The sequence below is a fragment of the Spermophilus citellus genome (genome assembly GCF_964194105.1).
Source record: "Spermophilus citellus genome assembly, chromosome: 3".
Lineage (NCBI taxonomy): Eukaryota > Metazoa > Chordata > Mammalia > Rodentia > Sciuridae > Spermophilus > Spermophilus citellus.
In genome coordinates this window covers 3,600,074-3,616,138 of record NC_138184.1, presented here as the reverse complement: position 1 = coordinate 3,616,138, position 16,065 = coordinate 3,600,074, and the positions used below count along the sequence as shown (strand labels likewise).

Below are 16,065 nucleotides of genomic sequence, written 5' to 3'. Positions count from 1 at the left end.
TGTCCAGAGATATTTTTGGTTGTCACATCTAGGGGCAGAGAGACTGTCCCTAGGCCAGAAGTACTCTGATCGCCCTGCAGTCCCAGGACAGCTCCACACCCAGGAGGCTCCAGCCCCAGATGTAGGGTGGGAGAAGCTGCTCTCAACCTCTCATGGCCTCCAGTCCAGCCCAGGGCGGGGGGCTTCCTGGGGGGGCTCTGGCAGGGTGAGGAGGCCACGCGGCAGAGGGGTGGAGGGCCAGGCGGGGCTGGGGTGCCAGCACAGAGGTCAGGTCCCGGGAAGGCTGCGTGTGTGTCCCAGATCTCCATTCTGTCAGGCATGGACTGCGCCTGGCTGTGACACTGACTCGGTATGATGTCAGTGTACATGTCCCGACCATGTGACTGTGGGTGATTCTGTGTGCCATGGTGGTCTTCTGAGTAGGGGACTGAATGGGCAGGCCTGGGAGTGTCTCCGAGTGTACCAGGAGGGTCCCCTACTCTGTGTGTGGACGTCACTGGGGCAAGGCTGTGCACCCGGGTGGGATCAAGGGATAGGGGTGCGGAGGGCCTTTGTGTGACCCCGAGTGCCCTCGTGGAGAGGCTGACCTGGAGGTGTGCCTCCCTGAGCGGAGCCTTCTGGGGGAAATGTGATCCGTGTGTGATCCTGTCTGCAGTCCCTGGGTGGCGGTGGTCTGGTCGCTGCTGCCTGAGTGTGCGTGTGCGCGTGGCGGGCGCTCTGAAGGCCCCAGCCCGGGCCTGCGGGCAGCTCTGTTTAGTTTCCAGTTCCCGGGTGGGTGGCACCAGAGACCTGCGGTGGGAGGCTGGGTGCCTGTGGCCGGGGAGGGTGCGGGTGTGCCTGCACACACGTATGCACACCAAGGCAGGCAGCCTCAGGGACCTGGCCCGGGCCTCAGAGCAGGTCCTCCCCCTGGCCCCGGGGCCAACAGCTTCCCTCTCTGAGTCTCAGGTCTTTGGGGCAGCCAGGGGGAAACTGAGGCCCTGCGCAAGCACCACGTGGGCTTCTGCAGCATCTGGGGACTCCAGCCTCTCTGCCCCGGCTGGGCTGAGTCAGCCGGAATGGAGCAGGAATCCACCACCCCAAACCTCAGCCAGAGACTGTGGGGGCGGGTGGGGACCCCAGCCAGCCATGGCTCTGAAACGGCCTTCCAAGCAGACCACCCACAGGTTGGGGCCTGGCCTGCTCTGAGGGTTCCTGGAAGTCCACTTGGTAGCTACCTTGAGTATCTCCCTTCAGCTGCAGCTGAGGGGCATGGAGACTGAGGAGCTGGGTGGCTCTCCCTGGCTGCAGCTTCTGATGGTGTCCTCTAGCCTTGTGCCAGGGAATGTGTCTGGAAAGGAGGCAGGGGTTCGAGGTGGTCCTGAGCTCAGAGGTGTGGGAAAGAGGGGAGGAGGCCCAGTCTCGAGGAAGGGCTGTGCCTTTGGGCTCCCCATCTGGGGCACGTGTCCTTAGAGACCGGATCAGCAAGAGGCTGTCTTGGAAAAGGGACACTGCACCCTCCAGAACCCACTCCCCATCTGAGGGGAAGGAAAGGAGGATTAGCCCCACCCCCGCAGCCTGGGTCCCAGCGCCCTCCCCACCACCAGACCGTGGGACCCACAGACTCTGGGAACACAACACCCCCGCGCTGTCTGGGCCTGCCAAGCATCAAGGTGACACCGCGGCAAATCCAAACACCACGCAGAGCTTTTTCCATCCTCCGCCGGGGCTCGTCGTAAATCCCCCTTCGAGGCCAGTCCAAGGCTTTTATGGGCCCAGGACCCAGGTCCCTGGGGACACAGCTCTGCCCCAGCAGGCGCCGGCTTAGGTCTGGATGGGGCTGGCGTCGCCCGGGACCTGTCCCCTCCGGGAGGTAAGCGGCATGTGGATATTTTTAGCTGGTGGAAGGAGATAGTGGCTTGAGTTCGTGCTGGTGGAGGCGGACCAGACCCGGAGGCCCTCTAGGCGAGGGAGGTCGGGGTACACACCTAGACCTCACTCTCTCCACCCACACGGTGGCTCCACCTTCCTCTATCAACCCCAAAGCCCCCTCTGTCACCTCAAAAGCATACACTGCGGGGAGGTGCAGATGGGGACAGGCGGAGGGGGGGCACAGGCGGAGGGGGGCAAAGGGACCTGCAGGGAGACGGGAAAAGCAGTCCCTGTGACCTCACACCACTCACCTACTTTCTTTTTCGCTCCCTTCTTTATGTCAACTTTTCCCCCCAAAGCAAACGGGAGCTTCCCTCCACCCTGCAGGTGGAACCCCTACTTGCTCCCCTTCTCTGGATGGAGACGGTGCCCCTCCCCACACAACCTCATCCCTTCTTAGTGAAGAGCCAGGCACCATTTCCCACACTTTATCTCAACTCAGTTATCGCGAGAGTCTGTGGGCTCCACGGCATCGTCCCATCCTCCGAGCAGAGCACGTGCAGTCTGTTTCCCTGCGGGCCGCTGGGTGCCGTCGGGGAGGGAGGGCTGGGGCGCCCATTCGCCGGCCAGATGAGGTAGGGTCACACGCAGGCGCACTCGCGCGCCGACAGCTCGCGCACGGTGTGGTAGCGGCTGTGCACGTCCAGGAAAGACACCTCGTCCTCGTAGGCCGTCGGGCGGCAGCAGGGCTGGGCGCGCACCCGCTCCCTCCGCACGCGCCTCTGCTGGCGCAGGCGCCGCAGTCCCAGGTCGTAGACGCGCGCAGCCGCCTCGCACGCGCCTGCGCAGTAGCGGAACAGCACCGTCTCGTCCGACGCGTAGCCCAGGCCCAGCTCGCTCACGCGCACCTCGAGCTCGCGCAGCCCGCACGGCCGCGTCCCCGGTCGCGCACGCGCGCGTCGCCGCCGGGGCCCTGCACGACGGCGCGGACCCGGGGCCCGGCCGGCCCAGGGCGTCAGCTCGCGCAGCTCCACCGCGTCCGGGGCTCCCTGCAGCAGCGCACGGTCTGTGAGGGGAGAGAGGACGGAGAGGTCAGCGGGTGGGCGCCCCTTCCCCCGCTGTTCCCCGCACAGAGGACCCTTCCCCTCACTCCCACATCCCGATTCTCCCGCCCTTGCTGCTGCCCGCGCGCCCATCTCTGGGCTGCACTGGGGCAGGTGCACACTCAGACCCAGCACCCCTCTCTGGACCCCTGCCTCTGTGATGGGCTGCTCAAAACCAGCCTCACCCTTTCTGGGTGTCCAGGGCCACCTTCTCCCCCACTCCCGTTGAGTTGAGCTGATTGGGGCTCCTCTCCCCCCCCCCACCATTGCTGCCCATCTCCCTTTGACCCATCTGCTCGCCTAATTCCATCTGACCCCCATCCATGCTGCATTGCTCGGGTGTCTTTTTCCACTTTGCAGAAAAGAATTCCCGGGGGCTGTTTGTGACCCATGTCCCCGTGGGGCCCCCAGCTGTTCTCCACCCTTGTGCTGGGCTGCCCAAGGGCACTGGCACACCCTCTCCAGCCAGTGTTGAGGGGCTGCTTCCCAATCCCCTATCCTCACCCCTTAGCTGCGCTGAGTAGGTAAAACTGTCTCTGGGCCCCACCCAGAGCCTCTTCCCCTCTGAGCCTGGGCTGTCTGCCTCCCCGTGCTGCTGCGCTGTGCAGCGGGTCTCAGTGTCCCTGCCTAAGAAACCACAGTATTTGGGCTTCTCAGAACACAGGGGAGCAGCAGGTACTGCGCCTACTGCCTGGGTACCCTGTCCTGTGGGGTGGCAGCAGTTACCGTCAGCTCCACCCTCTTGTTACAGGGGAGGAAATGAGCATCAGAGAGGTAGAGCTGTGCCCAAGGTCATCCACTAGCAGGTGGTGGTGGGGGGAGGCAAAGGACATTCTCTCTGCTTCCATCAGTCGCCCAGCCCAAGTTTGGCCCAATCCCAGCCCTCTTCTCCCACAGTCTCCAGGAGGTGCCTGAGTCACAAATTCCCAGGACCCCGAAGCCTAAATTTATTACCCAAGTGACTGGCCCTGCCCCAACACCCTGCATCCCCAGGAGAGCAGTGCAGATGCTGGGACTGCAGGCAGGGGCGGGGGAGGTGGGACTGCAGGCAGGGGCCTCCCTACCCCAGAGCAGGTGGCAGTCACAATGACGGTTGGAAGGGAATTCCGACTTTAGTCCTGCCCCAAGGCTGCTGCACCTGGCTGGCAAAAGAATGAGCTTTCCAGGAGGGTCTAGGAGGAGGGGCTGGCTGCCGGGTGTCTGTTCCCAGCCAGGACCTTGGAAACCAGACGAACCTGGGCTCAGACACTCGCTACTGAAGCTCCAGGCAGGCGGTGGCCCTGGTTTCCCGTCTACTCAAAGAATCTTGCATTGTCCCTGTCCTGGCAGGGACTGAAAGGTGGGAACAGAGGGACCCCTGAGCTGCACAGTCCCAGCTGTTTAATCGCAGGGTGGGGACAGGGTGCATAAGGCTTTCGGTGGGGCTAGGAGCGAGCCCAACCGGAGCTTAGAACCCCACCAGTATTGTCTCCACCCCAGAAGTATGTCTATGGGCAGTTATTCATGAGGTTCACAGATAAAATACTGATGCACAGTTGAACCTGAATCACTAATAAATAATTGACAAACAATCTTTTAGTGTTTGTCCCTGCCTCCCTCCAGCAGGGCTGGCCACTTGCACGGATGCCCCATCCACCTCCCCGAGCTTGAAACCCCACCATCTGTGCATCAGCTCAGGGCCTAGAGCGCTGTGGCTTTGGGGGATCAATGCCTCTCCCTGGGACCGGATGCAGGGCAGGCAGGCACCTGCCCGTGGAACCGGGACCCTCCCTGGGGCTGAAATTCCACCAGGCGTGCTTTGCCCCAGGTCTGCAGCCCTGGCTTTGGGGGGCCCCGCCCGGGTCTCAGGGACCCAGTGTCCTAGAAGACTTCTCAGCTCGCAGGGGTGGAGTGGAGCTCATGCCGGGGGCTGCCCTTGTCCATTGTGAGGACAAGAAAGGAGGATTGTGTGGGTTGACAAGGGCAGGCGCAGACTTGCTCTCGCAGGCACCACGCACGCGTCCTACAGCCCAGCCACCCACGCAGGCACACGCGTGGGCATGTGCGCTGTACACAGGGGAGGGCCCTCGCACAGTCTTCGTAGCTTGGGGCACCAGGGACAGTTGGGGGAGCTGGGCCAGGCCCTTGCCACGTTGGGTTCCATGCCTCCACAGTGCCCCTCCCCTGTCCCACCTTGCGCAGGCCTCCTGCCCCTGGTGTTTCTGTGGCTTCTCACCAGGCAGGTCACTGGGGCTTTGGATCCAGCCTCCCTCTCCCGATCCCCTGCTGCGCTGTGGGGGCCGCCTGGGCCGAATGCCTAGGTCTAATCTCCATCTGGCCCCCACGGTCCCTCAGGGCCAGAGCCTAATTCTTTGTGACAGCTAAGTCCAAGGACCCCGGTTCCCAGCAGCCATCTTTCCCCACAGGCCAGGCCCAGGCCCAGGGTGGTTGGGGGGCACTTGTACCTCCTTCACTTCCATCTTGAAACACAAAACTCCGTGACCCCTTCCAGCTCCACTGCCTGCAGTGCCACCGGATGGCCACCCCACACGGGGGATCTGAGCCAAAGGGTCGGGGCTTACACTGGGCCAGGCGGGCGATCCGGGCGTCCAGGGTGCGAGGCGGGCGGCGCAGCGGGGCCAGCGCGGGTCCCAGGTGGTGGCTGAGCAGCAGGCCTTCCCGACACATCCAGATGGATAGCACGGAGCTGCAGAACACCGAGGCCAGGGCCGCCGCCTTCCAGCGCTGCATCCTCGGCCTGTGGGCACGGGATGGTCAGCCGCCTGCCCTGAGCAGCAGTGGGCCAGGCACCCTGAACAGTGGGGCCCCTGACTTTGAACACTTCATGCTGAACGTAACTTTGCCATGGCTCATGAAAGAGCCAGTGCACAAGGCTGTGCAGAAGGCTGCCTGAGGCCAGGTGGGCTTCGTGCCAGGTGCAACGAACTCCAGTCCCGGAGTGTTTTCCTGAGTAGCTGATGGTAGGTGACACCAGGAGCTTACAGCAGGAGCTGGCCTAGGGGCTGAGAATGATGTGTGGTGGGGCAAAGGCCCTGAGGCTGCACAGAGCTTGGTGTATTGACTGCAGCCATGAAAGGAGGAGGGTGAGAGCATCCCTGAAGGTGGCACTGTGGGACAAAGGTGGGGAGGGCAGCTGGAGCTTATGACAGAGTGCAGGCAGGAACCCAGGTTGAGGCCATTCCCCCACATATTTATGTCCCCGGGCGAGACTCCCTGCTCCTTCCTGAGCCTGTTTTCCCTCCAGGCAGATTGAACTGAGGCGCAGACCGGCCAGCCAAGGACCAAAGCTGCCCAGCAGCACGGCCCGGCCTCCAGGCTCCGCTGAGGAAGTCTCCCTGCTCTCCTTCCCCTGGGGCAGGGTGGACTGCGCCTCCCCCAGGAAGCCTCCCCTGACATCCGCAGCCACCGCAGGGGTGCCTGCTGGGTCCCCACAGTTCCCTGAGCTGCCTCCACGAGGGCACTGGTTGCTGGAGCTGTGGCTCCTGCGTGCAGCGAGTGCTCAGCGTCCCGCGCACCCCCACCCCGGCTGGGCGCTCCCGGACTCAGGGCGGCCCGGCCGCGTTTACATTCCCGCCCGGCAGCCTGGTGTCGTCGCGGCGCGGAGCCTGGCGGCCGGCCCGGTGTAAACATTTACATGAGCCCGGACGGCCGGGTCAGCTCCCGGCCGCTCGGCGGGGCTCGGGTCCCCGGGCGCCCCCACGCGCGCACCGCGAGCCTCGCAGGCCGCCCCAGCGCGGGGGCATTTGCGTTTATTTGTATGTGATTTGCATGAGCCCGGCCCTGGAATGGCTACTCCTCCTCCTGGCATCCCACCAGCGCATGGATGCACATGGCTGCATCACCAAACAGTACGCAAGAGGGGACTTTCATTAAGCTCCAGTTGTATACCAGGCCTGATGCCAAGCCCCCAGAAAGGCACTTGGGTCTCCCATTTTGCAGCTGGGAAAACTGAGGCGCAAATGGGGACTTGCCACTGTCAGTGGTATTGCTTTTCTCCTTCTCTTGGTGCGGGGGAGGGAACCCACCGTGTAGGGTTTGCCAGGCAGGCCCTCTACCACTGCCCACACCCCAGCCCTGCGCAGCCGTCTCTGGTGGGTGGTGTTGGTGGGAGTGAGCTCTCTGGTACCCGGTGTGTAAACAAGTCTTGGACCAGTCTGGGGGTCTGATAAGAGTCACCCTGGAGGGCGCTCCTGGCACATCAACGAATGGGAGCTGGGCCTAGGGTGGCTTGGATCCTGGTCCAGGGTCCAGGGTTCTGTCTGCCACTCTAGTCCAGCACCAGCCCCTGGCGGAAGGCCACTGCTGCCTCCGAAGCTCTACTGTCTGTCTCCTGTTGGCCTTGCCTGCAGGGTCCGTCCACATGGGTGTCCACCCACTCACCTAAGGCAAAGCGGGCACCTGTGGTGCCCAGGCCCTGAAGAATCTGTGGGACCAAGACAGACAACATGCAGAGAAACATGGTGGCCGGGGCGAGCCAGCGTGCTGAGGACAGAAAGGAAAGCCAGGTGACAGAGGGAAGGGAGCAAGGAGGGCAGCGTGGCCTTGCCCGCCCAGACCCCTGCTCACCCCTGGCGAGCACCTGCTTTGGGCATCACCCCTTCTACACACGTCCCACAAATTAAATCGTTTTATCTGACAAGAGCCCTAAGAAGCGGGTGACACCCTTGTCCCCATTTTACAGATGGGAAACTGAGCCCAGAGGCCATGCGACTCGCCCAAGGTCACAGCGAGGATCTGAAAGCTGGTGGTCTGACCACCAGGAAGGGAGACAGGCAGGGAAGCCTTGGGACTGAGCCCTCCCAGCCGCCAGCCCCTGCTCGCCCCAAGGCCACGTCTGGGAGTGGCGCACCTCAGTTTCCCACGAGGTGTGAGCACCCAGGCTCGGGGCTGTGTGTGCAAAGGGCTTAAGAGTGGACTGAGGGCTGGGGATGTGGCTCAAGCGGCAGCGCGCTCGCCTGGCATGCGTGCGGCCGGGTTCGATCCTCAGCACCACATACCAACAAAGATGTTGTGTCCGCCGAGAACTAAAGAATAAATATTAAAAATTCTCTCTCTCTCCTCTCTCTAAAAAAAAAAAAGAGTGGACTGAGACTGAACCCCAGCTGGCCACAGGGGCCTCTGGTGGCCTTGGAGCTGCAGACCCCCACCCAAGTTCCTGTGGGGGCAGGGAAGCAGGACCGCTGTGGAGGGGCCCCGCAGGCGCGGCTGATAAGCACCTGAACAATGGGCCCTTCTGTCTGGGGGTCACCCAACTGGTTTGTCTCTGGCACAGGCCCGACGGGAGGGGGTGCTGCAGGTGTGGCAGCGGGCAGCGGAGGGGACCAGGTGTGCCCCCGTGAGTCTGTGTCACACACGCCCAGCCCTCTGCTCCCGCACGTGCCCCATGGCTCCCCACACGAGCACTTCACGCCCTGCGCACAGCTCCACACCCAGATGCTCCCCACAGAGGCACCCACGCCCCTCGCTCACCCTCCAGATCTGCCACACCCATACACAGGTGTGCTTCCCTCCCACACCCAAACCCCACTTCGAGCAGGCCGAGTGGTCCCCAGCTCAGTGCGCTCCTGGGCAGCCCCGCACACCACGTTGTGCTCATGCCTGCGCGGGCCCCAGCCACAGCCCCGGCTCACTCCTGCACCAAGGGGTGTCTGCCACCAACCTGCCCTGGCCTGGGCTGGGCCTTCCGGCACGTCCCGGCTCACACGCAGGAGTGCACAGCTGGGCTGCCCAGGGCCACGGGCCTGGCTGCTGGGCCTGAGCACCAGGGCCTGGAGCTGTGCCGCAGGCACGGGCCTGGCCAGCAGTCTCTCCTGTCCTGGGGGCACGTCCACAGCCTGAGAGCTCTTGCTGATGATGAGGGGTGCATCCTCCATTGGGACCCTGAGGGCCCACACTGCAGCAAGGCCACCACTTCTGGCTGGAGGCCCTGACCCTCCATGCCAGGGCAGGGGAGAAAGAGGCCCGGAGGGGAGGCAACAGGGCAGGCCCAGCCGGGAGGAGCGGGCAAGGGTGTGCAGGGTCCCTGGCGGGCAGTGTCCTCTGTGCAGGCTGTGTTCCTCCCCACCCTCTTGCCACGCTCCCTAGGGGACATCCGCCAGGCACAGCCAGTCCTGGGGTCCAGCCTCTGTCTGGCCCCATGGCTGCCCCCAGGGAGACAGGAAGGAGGGAGGGACGGGTCGGCAAGGGGCTGTCCAAGTCTGGCAAGCTCCTGCTCATCCTTCAAAGTCCTCTAGCTCCTCCACCAAGACGCCTCCGCCGCACCTGACCGCTCCCAGCCACAGGCCTCCCGTGTCCCCAGCCCCAGCCCCATCCACGCTGGCGAGGATTTCAGGAGGGTCCTCTGGGGGGTCCTCTCGCGGTGAGGGGCAGGCTTTGAGAGTTCGGCCTGTGGAGGCTGGAAGGCGGGCCCTGGAGTCACAGCAGTGCCCTCTCCCTCTGCCCATGCCCCGTCCCCTCAGTGACTCTTCCTCAGTAAGAGCCAGGGAGTGCCCCGGGGCGGACCTGGCTGGGGGCTCCTGGGGATGCTGCTGCCAGGGCCGGTCAGGCGGGGGTCGCGTGGGCTGGCGCAGGAGGAAGGCGGGGCTGGGCCAGGGGCAACGTGCTGTCCCCACGGGGACGGTGGTCTCCCACTTAAAGGGCCCCTTCAGTGAGGTCCTGCAGGCTTGGTGGTGGCAGCCCAGGGCAGGGGCCTCGGGCCCATGTGCCTCACCTTGCCTCCCCATGCCTGTTTCCTGGTCAGCGCTGGCACTGGGGGGGCGCTGGCTGACACCTAGGGCAGCCCGGCCGCCCCTTCGCCCAGTGGCCTGGGGGGTTCCCTGGGGTCCCGCTGATGGGAAACTGAGGGGCAGGACTGGCCAGCGGTTGGGGCCTCTCTCAAGGAGGACGCCATGGCTTTCAAACAAGAAACAAATTCCACAGCCCACAAAAATGTGCCCCCTCCCTCGGGGGCCAGGGCCCAGCCCCACCCCGTGAGAGGACGAGACGGGGCAGTGATGCACATCTGGGGGCAAACCAGGAACATCTGGAGAGCCCAGCTGGTTCGAATGCAGCATCCGCAGGCGGGGGCGGCGGCTTGTGTTGGGTGGGTGGACTTGGCCCCCACCCACTCCCGTCGGGCCTCTCCCCAATAGAGTACCGTGCTGCTCCACTGCTAGAGCCATCGTGGGCTCCCTGCTGCCCTGAGCATCAAGGCCCCTGGTCGTCCTCGGGGGCTCTGGGTCTGTCCATGCCACAGTGAAGCCGAGGGATGCAAACAGGGACACTGGCCTACGAGGAGGCCAGTGACAGCCACTTTGTGATCATCGTGGCAGGACATAAAGCTACACGGGTGCTGTCCCCAGTGTTCAGGGCAGCAGCGACAGCAGGTGTGCCATTTCACCCCACATGGCCAGTGCAAAACCCAGGTCCAGGAAGCCAGTGGCCTTGCTCTGGGCCAAGCAGCACAGGGCTCAGCTGGGCGGGCGCGGGGGTCGGGCGAATCCTACGCACCCCTCAGAGCCCTGGCTGTCCACCCCCTCCTCACACTCTGCGCCGTGTGGCCTCACAGCCGTGTGAGCTCAACAGCCACTCGACCTCTGGTGGCTGGGGCCAGGTGCGGTGCGGAGTGCTCTCTGCTGCTGACCCCCTCACAGCCTGCAGAGGCTCCAAACCGTTTCCCTCAGGGAGCGGCTCCGCAGTCAGGGGACGGCTCGTGGTCACAGAGCAAATAGGAGTCCACCAGGGATCGCCTCCAGGGAGTCCACTCTGCTGGGAGCCCGCCCAGCTTGGGAGCGGGGTGAAGAGTGGGGACGGGGGGCCAGGCCCTGCGTGCAGAGCCCAGAATAGGGACAGGTTTCCTCAGAGATACACAGCAGGTCCCGGCAAAGAAAGGACCAACATGCCGGCACAGGTTCTGCTCCTGACACACCGCAACCCAGCAAACACTTATTCAGCGCCTACTGTATGCCAGGGACTGGGATGGGGCCAGGGACACCTTGGGCCCGGCTGCCCTCTGGTGGGGGAGACAGACAGACAGAACAAGGTGAAGAGCTATGGCACAGTAGACGTTGGCTGCACGCGGACCCCAGCAGCCCAGATGGAGTGACTGGCCGGCTGCTCCCAGGGGGTGGCCAGGGCAGCTTCTCAGACTGGAGGTTTGGAGCTGAGGCCTAGGGGATGGTAAGAACTGGCCAGGTGACCTCTGGGGAGAGGGTTCCAGGCAGAGGGAACTGCAAGGTGGGGCCTGGAGCTAGGGATGTGCATTTGAGGCGACCAGTGTGGCTCCAGCAAGCAGAGCCAGGGGACAACATGGGACGCTGAGGTCAGAGGTGACAGGAGCCCTGTGGCTCAGAATCGGCTGCCCACCCCCTGCCCCAGCACCTGGAGCCTTCTGTTCCTGCACCCCACACCGTAGGTGTGCCCAGGAGCACCTCTGTGTGCCAGGCCACCAGCTTCTTGGACCTGCTGGCCGGCCCTCTGTGTTGGCCCATAAAATAAACACCTTGACCACACGGGGCAGGCCCGCTGGCCCCACAGGCGTCTGCGGCTGGCAGGAGGGGGCTCGCGGGGTGGGATGACAGGATCAGCCTAATGAGGCCTGGCACACTGAGCAGCTGGTGCGGGGCCCAGCGGGCAGCTCCGGAGACATGGATCTCCCAGGAGCAGCCAGAGGACACCCCAGGAAGCCACCACCTGAGAGGGCAACTGAGGCCCTGCCCCAGGGGCCCAGACCCTCATGCCGAGGAAGACGGGCACCTGGGCTGGGGGTGTGGCTCAGGCGGTAGCGCGCTCGCCTGGTATGTGTGCGGCCGGGGTTCGATCCTCAGCACCACATACCAACAAAGATGTTGTGTCCGCCGAGAACTAAAAAATAAATATTGAAATTCTCTCTCTCAAAAAAAAAAATTAAAAAAGACGGGCACCACGTACTTGGCCATTCCTCCTCCTCCCGAATTCAAATTTGGACTCAGGTCCCTGAGGCACGTGCCACTCAGACCCGGATGGAACCCTCTCTCTGGACCCCAGTTTCGTTCGGTGTTGAGACTTAACCCGGGGTGCTCTGCCACTGAGCTGCACCCCGGGCCTTTTTACCAGGGGTTGAACCCAGGGGCGCTTCACCCCTGAGCCACACTCCAGCCTCCTTCAAAGTTTTATTTTGAGACCAGGTTTCACTGAGTGGCTTAGGGCCTCACTAAATTGCTGAGGTTGGCCTTGAATTTAGGATCCTCCTGCCTCAGCCTCCCGAGCTGCTGGGATTATAGGTGTGCACCACTGGACCTGGCTCCTGTCTGATTTCTTCCAGGCCTCACCTGAAGCCTGATTTCATTTGGATCTGACAAGAACTCTCTGTCCATTATCTTCACTGAAAGGCCTTCCTGGTCAGCCTGTCCAAAAGGCCCTGTCTCCGCACTCTGCAAGTGCACAGCTGCCTGGGGTACTGTCGCCCCTCGCCCACACGCACCCTCCTTGCCCGGCCGTCCTGTGCTTGGCTTCACCCTCACGGGGCCTGGACACAATGCAGCCTCAAGCTCAGGAACAAGAGGCAGGAAGGAAATGCCTCCCAGTTTCTCAGCCTTGGTTTTCTCAGCTGGGAAATGTGGAGAAGTGGCATCCTGCTGGGCCTGCCTGGAGCTCAGACCCATCTGCCTTGACCTCCCTACCTGGGCCTTGAGGCCTGGACACCCCCCTCCCCCAGCCCAGTCTGGCCCAGCAATGCTGAGTGCATTTGGATCTCCTCTCTCCTCCTGATTCCAACCCTCACCCCAGAGCTCTGTCCTGAGTACCCCACCCTCTTCCTCCTCTGGCACACTAACCATGAACCCTGAATATGCCAGAATTGGCCATGCCACTGCCTGCTTCCAGATCTTTGCATGTGCAGATCCTGCCACCCAAAATGTCCTTTCTTTTCCCACTAAGAAAACTCCTCTTCATCCTTCACAGCCCCAGCTCCAATGCCCTTCCTACCTTGTGGTAGAGCCCTCACCCCTTACTACACAGCAGCTCTGTGTCCCTGGGTCTCCAAATCTGTCTGTCTTCAAGGACGGGGCACAAGAGGCCTGATACCAGGACTCTGATACCATCATTGTTTGTCAAACATTTGTTGAAACAAATGTGTTCTTGTGCCTGGCTGCCAACTTTTGGGTCTCTTCTGCCCCAGATTCTTGAAAGTTCTATCCTCTGCTCAAGCCCTGAAAGCTGAGGCCAGAAATCCAAGGGGCTGGTGGTATTCCAGACACTGTCCCATTGAAGAGGGGGATGTCTGTTTTCTTTCCTGCTCCCCTACAGCCAGCTCTCTGCAGCTCGCTGGGGGTGGCACGGGCTTGGGAACCCCGACCCTCAGAAGTCCTAGGATGAAAGGAGTGGGGAGGGGTGCCACAGGGCCCCCAGGCAAGTGACTGGGGGTGGGAAGAGACTGGCAAAATCTGCCCTCCACTGACATCCGCCTGGGCTGGTCACGCCCCATCGGGGCTTCCTCAGCCCCGGGCACTTGGAGACAAAGAGTGCGATGGAATACAGAAGGACATGGGGCAGGAGAGGGCAGGGCAGACAGGCAGCTGTGAGGCAGACATGAGGTCCACCCTACTTCACCCGGGGCTCCTGCCGTTGCTCCCCCAGTTCAGGGCTGGGGACTGCAGAGCCCGGTAGGCACCCAAATGTATCCTAGCAGCGACATGGTTTCTCTCCAGTGCACGCCATTCTGCCCACTGTCTGAATCCCCTTGGACCTGACGACTCCTAACCCACAAACCACCTCCTAGGGCAATTTTGAGCAAGAGACTTCTTTCACAAAAGCAGAGAAGACAGGCGCTGCCCGGCCCCTGCAAATCCAATCTTTGCCCTTAAGGGACCCCCCCCCAAGGGTTGGACGCCCTCTTGTGGCAGTTCTGGCGTCTCCCGGAGCTGAGAGGGCCCGGCCTTTACCGGAGGACACCGTGTCCCCGGCGGCGCCAGCGGCGGCGCGCAGGGAACGCGGCTGGAACGCGCCGCTGACAGATGTTTACTTCTGTGCGCAGCTGGGCCGCGACGGCAGCCCCCGCCCGGGGTCTTCGGGATCCAGATGCCAGCCCCGCCCCTGTAGACCCCGAGACAGAAGGGGTGTCTGGGTTTCGCCCTCCTAGAGGCTGGGGAGGGCATTCCCGTCGCGGGCGCTTCCTGGCCTCCTCCGAGGCACCTACGCGGGTCTATGGAGGCAGAGCGCGTCCTCCCCGTCGGACAGGGACACCTCCGCCACTCCCGCCTGGAGGGGCGCTTGAGATCGCCCTCCCCAGCCCAGCGCCCCTCCACGCTCAGACCTGTCGCCCCCGACCCGCCCTCACACACGCGCCTGTCCCGGGCCCCAGGAGGGAAGCTGAGGGTCTCCCTGAGCCCCGGGGGTGCACCGGACGGGTCGTCGTCTCGTGCCCGTCCCCGCAAGCCCCCACCTAACCTTGCTTACCTGCTCAGGGCGCCGGACTACCGGTCAGTGGCGGCTGCGCCTGCCGCCCGCGCCGGCCCCAGCCCCTGCCCCTGCCGCCGCGCCCGCCATCAGGGCGGCCTGGGCCCGCGGGGCCCGGGAGGGCCCGGGCCGGAGGAGGCGGCCGCGGGGGGTGCGCGGCGCGGGCCGGCCCATGGGGCCCCCCCGGGCTCGCTCAGCCGCGCGCTGCGGCCATCCCGGGCCGGCGCGGGCTGGGGCTGCGGGTGCCCTGGACGGCCGGGGCTCAGGGGCACCGGGCGCGGGCCGCACGGACGGCGCGGGCAGCCTGGGCGCGCGGCGGGGGCTCCGGGGCGGCGGCGCGAGGGGCCCGGGCGCTCGGAGCGGCTCCACGGCGCGCTCTCCCGCCGCTCCCGCCGCGGACGGCTCAGCCGGCGGGGCCGGGGGCGGGGCCGGAGGCGGGGCCGGGGGCGGTGGCTCGGGTTTCCCGGGCCCGGAGCCGCCCCCGTCCTCCCCGCCCCCGCCGGAGGGGCGCTGGAGGAGCGCAGGTGGACGGAGCGCGGGGCCCAAGGCGACCACCTAGACGGCCAGCTCCCCGGGTCCCGGGGGCCCCGACGGCGCCCCTTCTGAAAGCCAGGGCTCCAGACGCCCTTCCCAAGAGTCCCCTCCTGGAATCCTAAAGCCACAATTCCCCGACGCCAGTGTTTGCGGCCCTCGGCGCCCCGCAGTCCGCTGAGGATCTGGCCCGACTGACAGACCCCACAGTCCTGTCCCAGGTCCCCTTCCGGAAGCCGAGGGTGCAAGAAAGCCCTTCAGGAGAAAATCCCAGACCAGCGCCCCCCTGAATACTGGCTGCTTCCCATCCCTACTCTGGAGATCCCTAGGTCTTCCTTAAATCCAGAGTCCCAAGACGCCCCCCAGATCCCTGCCTGGAGGACTAAGAGCCACAGCACCACTCGAGAGCGGCGTCCTCGACCCACAGGGCCCCCGCCCCACTGATGATTACAGGTTCACCCGCCGGTTCTGTCCCAGGTCCTCTTCTCAAAAAGTTGAAGAAGCTCGTTCCCAAGAAAATCCTCTCAGGGAACCAAGAACCCAAAGTTTCCCCTCAAGACCGCCCACGATACCCTAAGACTGATGACGACGATACCGCTGTCCACAGAGTCCCCCATCCAGTAGCAGTTTCTCCAATATGGCCTCAGAGCACTACGGGGGATCCCCTTCTCTTTCCTGGCTCCCGTCGGCGCCCCCTCCTGGGCTCCAGGACCCTCGGTGCCCGGCGTCATTTCACTCCCCAGAGCCCAAACCCACCCGGCCCCCTCCCCGACGGTTCCGCGTTCACAAAGCGCCCCCTGGCGGCGCTCAGCGGTCTCAGAGGAGGGACGGGGTGGAGGGGGCTGGAGCTGTCTTGGCCCCGCCCACATCCGAGTTACGGAGAGTTCTCCGCCCGAGGCCCCGCCCCCGGCCCCGGCGCGCAGACTCCTTCTAGCGCGCGGGTCCCGGTCCCGGCTCGCGTTCTCTTGGCCTGGTGGTCTGGTTTCTTTCTCCCGCTGTCCGATCTCTTGGGGCCTCCTTCTCCCTCTGGCCTGGCCGCCTACATTCCTCTGATCCCGGCAGCCTGTGGGTTCGCACTGGATCTCCCCAGGACAACCCCAATACACCCACGCCTCTTTTGGATCACTGGGTGCGGGTTGATGCGGGGCTGCGCGTGGTGCGGTGCACG

At 64.2% G+C, this 16,065-nt stretch overlaps 2 protein-coding genes across 3 annotated transcripts in view; one reads left to right on the top strand and one right to left on the bottom strand.

Annotated features, from left to right (window-relative positions):
* Nucleotides 1-1,813: 1,813 nt before the first annotated feature.
* On the bottom strand, nucleotides 1,814-14,767 carry NRTN (neurturin). 2 transcript variants are annotated; one of them, XM_081284875.1, is made up of 3 exons: nucleotides 14,367-14,767; nucleotides 5,399-5,691; nucleotides 1,814-2,917 (listed from the first exon to the last, which is right to left on the bottom strand). In XM_081284875.1, exons 2-3 carry the CDS (start codon nucleotides 5,682-5,684, stop codon nucleotides 2,493-2,495), a joined length of 711 nt encoding a protein of 236 aa, XP_081141001.1. In that variant the 5' UTR covers nucleotides 5,685-5,691; nucleotides 14,367-14,767; the 3' UTR covers nucleotides 1,814-2,492. The 2 variants fall into 2 exon arrangements, with proteins under 2 accessions (XP_081141001.1, XP_081141002.1); XM_081284876.1 differs by having other exon boundaries at nucleotides 5,516-5,691; nucleotides 14,367-14,762.
* Nucleotides 11,953-16,065, top strand: part of MICOS13 (mitochondrial contact site and cristae organizing system subunit 13) — a 92,038-nt gene continuing 87,925 nt past the window's right edge. Inside the window, exon 1 of the mRNA XM_081284878.1 lies at nucleotides 11,953-11,956. Coding sequence (XP_081141004.1) covers nucleotide 11,956 — 1 coding nt within the window. The 5' untranslated portion in view covers nucleotides 11,953-11,955. The remainder of the gene's footprint in view (nucleotides 11,957-16,065) is intronic.